Here is an 11,958-nt window from a genome sequence, read left to right as displayed (position 1 = left end):
GTGGCATATATGTAGGTTACAGTTTGGTGCTGGATTTCTGCTTTTTCTCTTTCTGTTTCTCTCAGTTTTCACTGAGACATTTTTGTAAAAGTTATGTAATAGAAGTCATTTTTTTTCTAAAACATTTCTTGACAGTAGAATAAAACTTGCAGTTTCCATGTTTTTTATTATGTTTCCTACAATTAATTAATTAAAAAATAAATTGAATTCTTAGCAGAGGCAGCTCTGGAGCCTATTAATTTTTGTTAAGAGTCTTAAGTAAATGAATACATCAAACTTTTCTGCGTTGTGGTGAGTTTACTCAACTCTCACTTTATTTTATTTCAAAAGGAAAATGATGTAAGGTCCTAGTCTTCTGAGGCTTTAAAATTTATGCGTAAATCTACCTTCTTTGATCACCACGTAGTCCTGCTAACTAGATGAATTTATTATGTTGTTTCCCATTTTATGGTTCTTGTATTACCAATATTTCCAAAGCATTTTATTTGTTCATATACTTATATGTATTTTCTTTATATATTTGAACATTTTAACTGTAATCAATTATAAGACATTCATGATATACTTATTTGTAATTATATATGTATATATGTGTATACATATATCACTTCATATTAATTCTCAAAAGAAAAATTGAGGATACAAATTATATTTGATAATTCTGTAGTTTCTAAAATATTCAATATGATATTCAGTACATAGAGGAAATGTAATGAGAAGCCTAAAATGGATCTCAAAGAAAGAAAGGAAGGAATTTTCACTTTACAGGCACATATTTACAATATGTACAGCACACAGAGCCTTCAAACAACTGAATATAGATGATAAGCACAAAATATGAGAAATGGACTGAAAAGTTACACATGTTGAAAAGACAATCAGAAGTTGTTGAAAGCACATTTGTTACTGGTGGAAAAGATTACTTCTTCAACTCTTAAGTTGCTCACATTTTGTTATATTGGAATCAGAGAAAGAATAGAGTTTTGTGTAAAGTTTTAAAAGGTCTAGTTATAGATTTTGGACTCAGTAAAGTTTTTGTGTAATTTGTAAAGTTATTCATGATATAATAAGTGCTGTGTATTGAATTAATGAAAGCCAAAGTAGTATTTGAAGAAAAACTACATGTATATGTCAATGATAGTTTTTATATGGAGGGCACAAATGTAATATTATTTTATTCAATAAAATCACCATATAGTGAATACTATGAGGCTTTAATTTTGGCACACAGACATGTCATTCTTATCTTATGTGCAACAGTGTCAATTTGATGCTAAATAGACTCAGGGTCAGTAAATGCTTATAATGTAGTTCTAATAAAAATGTAATTAAAATCATAGAAAGGAGCAGTTAAGACATTTTGGAAGAGCATAGCACATATAGGAGTAACTCCTTTTCATTATTTTTTGTAGTTGTAGTTACTTTGAATAATTGGGAAATTAAAATAGCCAAGGTTTCACTGTAGATGCTGTTTTGTATAACTAAAATATGTCGTGATAAAGCATGAGTTTACAGTGTGTCTGCTGCAACACACAGTAACACTTTCTACAATTTTATGATGAAATTTTATCCTATGTTTGAGTGATCCATCTTTGATCTTGTGAATTGTATTTTATTATGGAGTAAGCAACATTATACTGCAAAGGATGAAAGCATATATTTTAATATGTCAACTTTTATTTTGAATTAAAAAAATTTAACCACTGAAATAAAATTATTTGTAGTTCCTTGCAAACATTTTTCACCCTGTCTTATTAATTGCGTCTGTTTTTCAATTTTTCTGTTTTATCTCAGGGACCAAGAAAACCAGACTACTTCAGTGACCTTCATCCTTTTGGGCTTCTCAGAATACCCGGACCTCCAGGCGCCCCTGTTCCTCCTCTTCCTGACCATATACTCAGTCACTGTACTGGGAAACCTGGGCATGATTGCCATCATCAGGGTCAACACAAAGCTTCGCAATACCCCCATGTACTTTTTCCTTGCTCACCTGTCCTTCGTGGACTTCTGTTACTCCACTGTTGTGACACCCAAACTGTTAGAGAACTTGATTTTAGAGGACAGAACCATCTCCTTCGCAGGCTGCATCATGCAGTTCTTCTTTGCATGTACATTTGTGGTGACAGAAACCTACATGTTGGCAGTGATGGCCTACGACCGGTTTGTTGCAGTGCGTAATCCTCTTTGCTACACAGTTGCCATGTCCCCCAAACTGTGTTCCTTTTTAGTGGGCGCCTCATACTCTTGGGGTCTAATATGTTCCACAACACTTACTTACTTTTTGCTGAGATTATCCTTTCAAGGAGTTAATATTTTAAATAACTTTGTGTGTGAGCATGCTGCTATTGTGGCTGTTTCCCATTCTGACCCTTACATTAGCCAGGAGATTATTTCTGTCTCTGCTACATTTAATGAAATAACTAGCCTGGTCATCATTCTCACGTCCTATATTTTCATCTTCATCACTGTCATGAAGATGCCTTCCACTGGGGGCCGTAGAAAAGCCTTCTCTACGTGTGCCTCTCATCTGACTGCCATAATTATTTTCCATGGAACAATTCTTTTTCTCTACTGTGTACCAAACACAAAGAGCTCATGGCTCATGGTCAAAGTGGCCTCAGTGTTCTATACTGTCTTCATCCCCATGTTAAATCCCCTGATCTATAGTCTCAGAAATAAAGACGTCAAAGAGACCGTCAGGAAGTTGATCAGTAAAAACATATAATGCCATATTCATTCATTTTAAAGAAATATTGTACAAAGTTTCTCACACTTTCTATAATGATGAGCAAAATTAAAACAAAAAAATAAAGAAGACAGTGAATTAACTACAAGTTACCTGGTTAACCATTTTTTTTAACTCGAGGTTGAGTATTTAGCTAAAAATAATAAAGAATGTAGTCATCAGTTTTTTATTTAAGTGAAGATTTTGTGCTTGAAATTCAATGTCCACAATTTTTAAGCTAGCACACATACATTATAAAACAAATTTCTTCTTTTTTCAGTCATTAACTAACAAAAATTTAGATACATGGAATTGATTAAATTATTTTGTAATTAGTAGGCTACTTAATTGCCTGAAGTAAATTCCTATATCTTTGCAGCTCTCACTTGCTCTCACTTTTGGAATATCAAAATCTTCATAAAGTTCAATGTCAATAATGATATTCTATAACAAATTGCAAAATAAAGTTCTTTTTATTTTGGAATTGTTGATTCTTATTTCTAAAACAAATATTGTAATTTTCTTTATTACTAATGATTTGTAAAAAAAACTTATCCAATTGGAGCTTTCTAGGTTTTTAAAAATAAACAGTAATATGTCAACAATCATGGAGTTTAACTATAGGGATATCTGGTGGTCTGTAAATTAGGTGTTATATGCATTTAACAAAACACTCTACCAATTGTTAAATACATTTAAATAAAATAATATTTTGAACAAGAAACAATGTAGTGGGGAATGAAATCACAATAAAAATAAACTCTATTTGTCTTATAAGGACTTTTAATGTATATCCCAATATTTTAAAAATAAACTCTATTTGTCTTATAAGGACTTTTAATGTATAACCCAATATTTTAAAAGCCATACTACATTGGAGCACCGGACAGAAATCTCAAGGTCCAAATCAGGAGCAGAAGGAGAGAGAGCACGAGCAAGGAATTCAGGACCGTGAGGGGTGCGCCCACACACTGAGACAATGGGGATTTTCTATCCGGAACTCACCAAGGCCATCTGGCCTGGGTCTGAAAAAGCCTGGGATAAAACAGGACTTGCTGAACATAGCGGACAATGAGGACTACCAAGAACTCAAGAACAATGGCAATGGGTTTTTGATCCTACTGCACGTACTGGCTTTGTGGGAGCCTAGGCAGTTTGGATGCTCACCTTACTAGACCTGGATGGAGGTGGGTGGTCCTTGGACTTCCCACAGGGCAGGGAACCCTGATAGCTCTTTGGGCTGACGAGGGAGGGGGACTTGATTGGGGGAGGGGGAAGGAAATGGGAGGCGGTGGCGGGGAAGAGATAGAAATCTTTAATTAAAAAAAAAACCTTACTTGATAGTTATACATTCAATTATAATTTTGACATTATAACTGACTATCCTCATTTATAGAAGAAAACAGAACAACAAAAAAGTAATTGTATTGGGGTAACCAACCACTCTAGAATTAGATTTGGGACCCACTACAGGATATAGAAAGGAACCCATAGTTTGTAATGTAAATCTATTACAAATACCTACAAAGGGTAGGATATTGAATCTAGGGGTAGACTTAATTCTGATGCTTAGCATGAATATATATTCTATATATATGTTTATATCCATCACTAAAAATCTGAGTCAGTGAAGTTTATCTGGCAAACTTTAGTGAAGGCTGTCATACAGCTACACAAATTGTGGAAATAAGTGTTGGTTGAATATTCAGCACTAAAGTTACATGCACTTGAGAATATCTCAAAATAATTTTACTTCATGAAATATAAGTTGAAATGAATGTTGATCTGAGTAGAGATGGAAGAGTCTACTGATACTCAAATCTTGCTAGAATGTTCACTATATTGATTACTTCTAAGTCATCTGTGATTTTAGTCCTGTTAATTTCTGTAATATAAAATAATGTGATATAAAATAATGATATGCTTATCAGTAGGTTGCTTCACATTTGTGATTTGACATTGAACAATAGCACACAGTTACTTTCTAAGCCAAATAAAATTTCTAAAATGATATGCTTTACTATGTCAGTTGTTATTTATTATTTATCTCCATCACATCTTTGTTGCTTAGGCCATAGTTCTGTGATGATCTATCAAAGACAAAGGATACCTTCTGAAAGCCTTGAAATTTTTAGAGGAAAAAATAAGACAAAGAAGATAGGTACCATGAAAATCTTAGTGACAGATGAAAGACACATATGGACAGCTGTGTATCATCCCACCATTGATATCATGATGACTCTGATTTAAATGAAAACATAGGAAGAGAGAAAAATAATCCAGGCTATGTATTTTATCCAAAAATTTAGAGATAATAAAAGCAGTCTTCTGACTGATGTTTTATTCAGAATAGGATAGTGCACCAGTGCCAACAAGCTCACAGAGAATAGTTTGTGAACTTAGTACTGAAAAGGATAAGGTCAACAAATAGCATGTTAATATTAAAGAATCAACGGTAGCCCAAGAGTGTGACATAGACAATGACAAGGAAGAAGCCTCCTGAAGACTATAGAAAACATGATTATAGATCACCACAAATAGCCATAGTCTAACCCCTGCCAACATGGATGCACCTATTAGCAGCGTCCAAAAAGATGGTCCAGTGGTCAAGAACACACACTGTTCTTACAGAGGATATGAGTTCATGTATCAACTCCTACAAAAGGCATTCCACAAGTGACTGTAATTCCAGTTCCAAAGGATCCGAGACTGTTTGTGACTTTTATGGGCACTGCACTCAAGATCATAAGCCAAAACTCCAACATACACATAATAATTGAAGATAAATTTATTTAATAAGATACATACAAAGATTAAATGCCTGAAGCATGCAGGACTGACAAGAGAAAACAAAGCACGAATCCAGCTGTAATACAGATAAACAGATATTTAAAGGACATTTAAAAGTATATGATGTTTCAAATAATAATGTAAATACTGTTTTGAACAAAATCTTTAAAAATTTTATATACCCTTTGTATGTTCTAATCATTAAAATTATATGCATAAATTTCAGATGTGTATGCAAAAGCAAATTATATAATCTCAGAATCAGCAGTTAGAAACTTTGGTTGTCAAAAAGTTATAAACATTATAATTTCCATAATGTATTTCTTCCTTACTGATGGAAGGCAAGACAATTGATTCTAAAAGTGCTCTTATGAAGTTTGAAGAATGTGCATAATATAATATGTCTTCTTATTGCTTGCTGGAGAAGCAAACAAAGGGAATTATCATTCATATGTACTCATATATAAATATAAAGGTGCTCCTGCACAAATGTTAACATGCATACAAGGGGGAAATATAAAGGGCAGAGAAAGGGAAGGAATAGGTGTAAGTTAAGAAATAGAAAGGAAAAGAAAGAATGAAAAAAGAGAAATGTAGACATCATTATAGAATCATGATTTAGCTCTCTCCATTCTAAGATTAAATAATATAATTTCCATTCTCTATAAAGCCATTTGTAGTGAATAATGTGACTATTAAACACACACATTATCCCATTTCTCAGAATTTTTGTGTCATTATTTGGCTAATATGAAATCAATGAATAAAAATATTAAGAAAAGATAATTAGGTGTGTGTCGCTATGAGGGAGAAAGGATTTTTACATGGATTAACTTTCTCACAGTTTCCTTAACATCCTTATTTCTTAGACTGTAAATAAGAGGATTGAGCATAGGGATGACCATGCTATAAAACACAGTGACTATTTTAACAAGAAGCAGTGAGCTCTTTGACTTGAGCACACAGTAAAGAAGTAGAATGATACCATGGCAGAAGGAGATAGCAGTCAGGTGGGGTGCACAGGTAGACAAGGCTTTTTGGAGTGCTCCTTTAGTAGGAATCTTGATGACAGTGACAAAGATAACAATATAGGAGACAATGATGATTAGGAGACTACAAATCTCATTGAACATACAAACTAATAAGCATGCCAACTGGCTGAAGGAAGAATCAGAACAGGAGGCTGAGAGGATGGCGGAGTACTCACAACAAAAGTGGTTAATGGTTGTAGATCGACAGTAAGATAATGCCAGAAGAAAATATGTCAGTGTGGTAGCACAGAGCCCACCCCAGAGGTAAGTTATGGTTACAAGGAGACTACAGAGCCTACGAGACATAGCCACAGTATAGAGCAGAGGGTTACAAATGGCTACAAAGCGATCATAGGCCATCACTGCTAACATGAAGGTTTGGGCAACCACACAAGCACAGCCAAAGTAAAACTGGATTATGCATCCTTTTAAGGACATAGTTCTGTCTGTCGTTATCAAAAGGTCTAAGAGTTTTGGTGCAATCACTGTGGTGTAACAAAGATCAATGAAGGATAAATGACTGAGGAAAAAGTACATGGGAGTATGGAGTTTGGCATTGATCCTGATGACCAAAATCATACCCAGATTTTCCAAAACGGTGATGGTGTATATGATCAAAAACACCAGGAACAAAGGCACTTGTAAGTGTGGATACTCTGAGAATCCCAAGAAGACAAATAAGACTCCAGTACTCTGATTTGTTGAGTGATGCATTTGGATCCTATTGGAGAATATCAGACAATGCATTCCAGGCAGCAGGATACAGTGGAAGATGTGGATAGTATGAAAGGAGACAGAAGAATATATCTTAGTTCATGGTATAGCATACACCAACTGGTATTTAAAAAGAACATAGTGTGGCTTTGAATCAGAAACTTTTTATACATATAGGTTTCTTATATCAGTTGGGGATAAACATTACCTCATTTAATATACACCAAGAAGTCATGAACAAACCTGTGTTAAACATTTTAATGTTATCACTCAGGGATAGCCAACACCCAAACTGGATATAAATCCCATTTCACTATCAAAGTTTTTAAGATACTGTTTCTGATTATTCTGGTACTGGAGTATAGCTTATAAACAAGACTCTTAATATACAGATATTTGTAAAGGCTTTAGATTCCCAAATAATTCTTCTTAAATAATGTTTGGTATTTTTATGAAAAATTTAAACATTTTCTTTTTAAATTGTATGGTGTTTGAGTTTTAGTGTCTATTTCTATATTTTTGCCTTCCTGTTTCTATACAAAATGCCTTTATTAGTATTTATAAACATTAAAATACTTACTAAAAGAAATTGCAGAGTTTCCTGTGCATGTTGGTAAAAGAACATGCATGGAAAGAAATATAATATAAAATCTCAAGTTTTTTGAAATATAATGACATATACATAATGTAAAAAGTACAGAAATTTACAAATAAATTTAGCATCATAGTCATGATTTTATGAACTTGGCACATGAAACATAGATAAAATTTAGCATACACTATAATAGTCAACACTCCACAGAATCTTTTAATATAAGACAAAATTATAAAGGTCTTTTTCAGTACTGACTCATCTTACCCATAAAACATCAATACAAAGGATAGAGAGTCATATCTCTTGTCTCCTACATTGCTTATTTTGTTGAACAGATAATTATATAATTAAAATGTTCATTTTTAGTACAAAAATTTAATTTATGTAATTTAGGGAAATCTTGTTGTTTTGCAAGATAGAGATATAATATAAATCACCATTTTTAAAATGAAAACCAAAAGTTCTTGTTTTATCTTTTTTATATCAAGCCATCTGCAGTGGTTTTTCCATTCCTTGTTTCTTAGGGTAAAATTTCGTTCTGTAGGATTATACCTGGTCTGTATTCTCTACATTGAGAATGCCAAGACTGAGATTCCCTCCTAATGGGATATCTCATACAGTATTATCTTCAAGCACAAATTATTTTTGTCTATTCATTTGTAATCATAGAATACTTAGATTACTTAATATTTTCTAGCAAGCCTAAATTTCTAAAATAAAACCTCAAAAGTTTATACTGTTCTGTTTGGAATTTGACCTTTAGAAGTAAATATACATTTCCTCATTGAAACATTCTTATAAGCAAGTATGAAAAACAGTAGTGTTCTGTTCTCTTCCATATATAAGATTTTCCTTGTACTTCTGATAATGGAAACTTGGGTAGAGGAATACTATATTTTCAACAGTACACAATATAGGTTCTCAATATGTGTTTTACCCTTATTACTATTTCAGATGTAATACTCTTTTGGCTTCACAAATTTTTGAAATGTCTCTCCTTTCTCTTTGCATTAATTTGACATTTAATTGACTTGTTCTAGACCTAACATCCTCCCATTCAATAACCATGCTTTAGTATTGTGCATAGCAGGGATTGCTGCTACTCAAGTCTTAATAGAAGGCAAGTTACTGAGTCTTTTTGAATGTACAAATGAGACTTCTGTAAGAACATTGACTGAATTTGGTAAGCATATATTGAAATTCTGCTTAAACAAACTATTTATATGTGACTCCACCAAGTTATGTAATGTCCATTGTTCATTTCCTTGGATATGAAAACATGAGTAATTATTAACTAACAGTAGTGGTGTCACAGTTATCATATATCTTAAATAAGTTACTTTTAGAGCAATAAATACTCTTTTACACATATCAGTGAATGCCCACAAAATTTAAGCTGTTTTTTTTCCCCTGCTATTTCATGGTTTCTTGGTTTTACTTAAAATTTATAATACATGAAAAGCAAATATGGAATTAGCATTATTATTTTGTAAATTATGACTTGTGTAACTAAATAAAAAACCGTAAATGGAAACACTCTGCAGAGATACACTAGAAGCGGTGTTCTTCCTTGATCTTATTGTGATTACTCTTAAACTTTCTGATTTACGTTACTGCACTTTCTCAAACTATCCCACATTGTTTACATTTTTTTTTTTTACTGTTAAGGTGAAATACAAGAATTAGTCAACATGCAGTCTGTGTGGATTCTAACTCCACAGCATTTAAACTTATAAGATTACCAATGTCTCAACAAGAAGCATGTATATATACATGCTGCCAAATTACTGTTAAAATTAATAATGTTTAATTAATATTATTTTAATTCTACAAGATCTATTATATAGTCAATATACAAATAAACCTCAAACACAAAATCAAGTCAAGATTTTTACAAGTTTTTTTACAAGTTCAGTACCTTGTATTATGAATCTCAGGTGAATCATATTTTGTCACAGAGCTCTTTCCCTGATAAAATATACTTTCAACTTAGAGTCTCTCACGTCTGAATTATGATATGACATTTTAATTAACTACCCACCCAAAACCATGCTCCTTTTGTAGGTTCATTAATTAAAGGTTTCTTTGATCAATTCCATAAATTACAAAAAATTATAAAACTTTGATTAAAGACATGAATTTAATTTGGAATTAAGCCATAAAAGTTCCATTTTCAAAATATGTCAGGAGAAGAGCCAAGAAAATTTTATTTGTTACTAAAAGGGTAATGTTCATCATAAAAATTCTTACAATGTAAGAAAGACTCAGAAACCAAATATGACTGTCAAAGACTGTGTTTTAAGTCTCAAAGCATGGCCCCAGGGAATCAAACCACAGAAATCTTGAGAAAGTTTACCATGAACTAGAAAGATGGGAAGAACGCCTTCCCAATTATGAGCATAATTAACTGAATCACCAAATCATATGGGACGTAAATAGGATGGTAGTCATTAATAGACAATTACAACCAACTTACAGCAACAACAGTGCAATTCAAAATAATATATTTTGAATTTATAAATAATAATTTATTGTTTAAAATATTACATCTCCAAAAATTATATCTTGTTCATCAGCTTGCATTTTAAATAAGTTAATAACAAACTTATGTAAAGTTTGCATTGTAGCATTATTTGTCTTTTAATTTCTCATTTTAAGTAAATTGCTAATCTTATAATAAAGATGATTATACATATAAATACCTGTTGTCAATTGATAGATGTGTTAATATTTTGAGGATTTACTGAGTTGTATTACAGAAGCACTAGAAGAAATTTTAGGGGGATATCCTTAAAGTTTGTTGTTATTTATGATTATTTCAGGCATGGTATCCCAAATCTTATTTTATTAAAGCATTACCAAAATGTGTGTCTTGGATTACACTCTTACCAGCCTTAAAACTTGAAGTTAAGACATTTCAATACACTGAAAGTAAAGTGTTACTACCTGTCTATTAATTTTGCCAAAAGGAAGTCAATTGAATTTCAAATTATCACTTACTTGAGAAATTTATTTCATTCATTTATTCTATTCCATTTAATATGGTATTCTGTTATATGAGATTGCTGGTCGAGTTTTTTCTCATTCATTTTTGTTTGTTTATTTCTAATTTATTTAACACCCTGAAAACAGCTTTCCCTCCCTCCTCTCCTACCAATTTCTCTCACCTCTCCTCTGCCACTCCCACCTATACTTCTCCATATCTGTTAAGAAAAGGGCAGACCTCCCACTGCTATCAACAAAACATGGCATATCAAGTTGTAGTAAGTCTAAGAACCTTCCCATGTATTAAAGCTGGTCAAGGCAACTCAGTATGAGAAATAGTATTTCAGAAACTAGCTGTTTCAGAAACAGCCCCTGCTTCTACTGCTAGGAGCCCCAGAAAACCAAGCTGCATAAGAGTCGCTCATATGTAGAGGACCTAGTTTAGTCCCATGCAAACTCCTTCATGGTCCGTTCAGTCTGGTTGAGTATCTATGAGCCCAGGTTAATTGATTCTGAGGGTTTTCTTGTGGTATCCTTGACCTCTCTGCTTCCTGCAACCCTTCCTCTTTTTAGCAGGACTGCCTAAACTCAACCGAATGTTTGAGTCGGGGAAGGGGAACTCTGCCTGTTTCCAGTCGTAACTCTATGAAACCTGTTTGATGACTATTGGGCTAGGCACCGATCTACAAGTACAGCAGAACATTGTTAGGTATCATTGCACTGATTTATTTATTTATTTATTTTTTAATTTCAGTTAATGTTTGGTTCTCTCCTAGGTCTCTGGGCTATCAAGCCTCTGGATATTGGCCCTCTGGGCAGTGTCAAGGGTACGCTCAATTTCCTGGCATGGGTCTCAGGCTGGGATCAATCAATCATTGATTGGCTGCCCGTGCGATCACTGTGCCACCCTTACTCAAGCACATCCCACAGGCAGAGCAGAGTTTAGGATGAAAGTTATGTGGTTGGGCTTGTGTCCCAATCCCTCTACTGCAAGTTTTGCCAAGTCACAGGAGATGGCCAGTTTAGGCTAAATGTCTGCAATTGCTAGGAGTCTTAGCTGGAGTCATCCTAATAGATTCCTGCCAGTTTCCCTTGCACTTGGTTTCAACCTAACCCCA

The 11,958-nt window shown here is 33.3% G+C and overlaps 2 protein-coding genes across 2 annotated transcripts; one reads left to right on the top strand and one right to left on the bottom strand.

Moving 5' to 3' along the window:
* Positions 1-262: 262 nt before the first annotated feature.
* LOC142842715 (olfactory receptor 5D13-like) lies at positions 263-2,725 on the top strand. Its single transcript, XM_075959411.1, has 2 exons — positions 263-291; positions 1,795-2,725. The coding sequence occupies exons 1-2, from the start codon at positions 263-265 to the stop codon at positions 2,723-2,725; spliced, it is 960 nt and encodes a 319-aa protein (XP_075815526.1).
* Positions 2,726-6,315: 3,590 nt separating this feature from the next.
* LOC142835060 (olfactory receptor 1165-like) lies at positions 6,316-7,293 on the bottom strand. The gene has a single exon (XM_075948206.1). The coding sequence runs from the start codon at positions 7,291-7,293 to the stop codon at positions 6,316-6,318; it is 978 nt and encodes a 325-aa protein (XP_075804321.1).
* Positions 7,294-11,958: the final 4,665 nt, after the last annotated feature.

This window comes from Microtus pennsylvanicus, chromosome 1 (genome assembly GCF_037038515.1).
Source record: "Microtus pennsylvanicus isolate mMicPen1 chromosome 1, mMicPen1.hap1, whole genome shotgun sequence".
NCBI classification, from domain to species: Eukaryota; Metazoa; Chordata; class Mammalia; order Rodentia; family Cricetidae; genus Microtus; species Microtus pennsylvanicus.
This window is presented reverse-complemented; position numbering and strand designations above follow the sequence as displayed.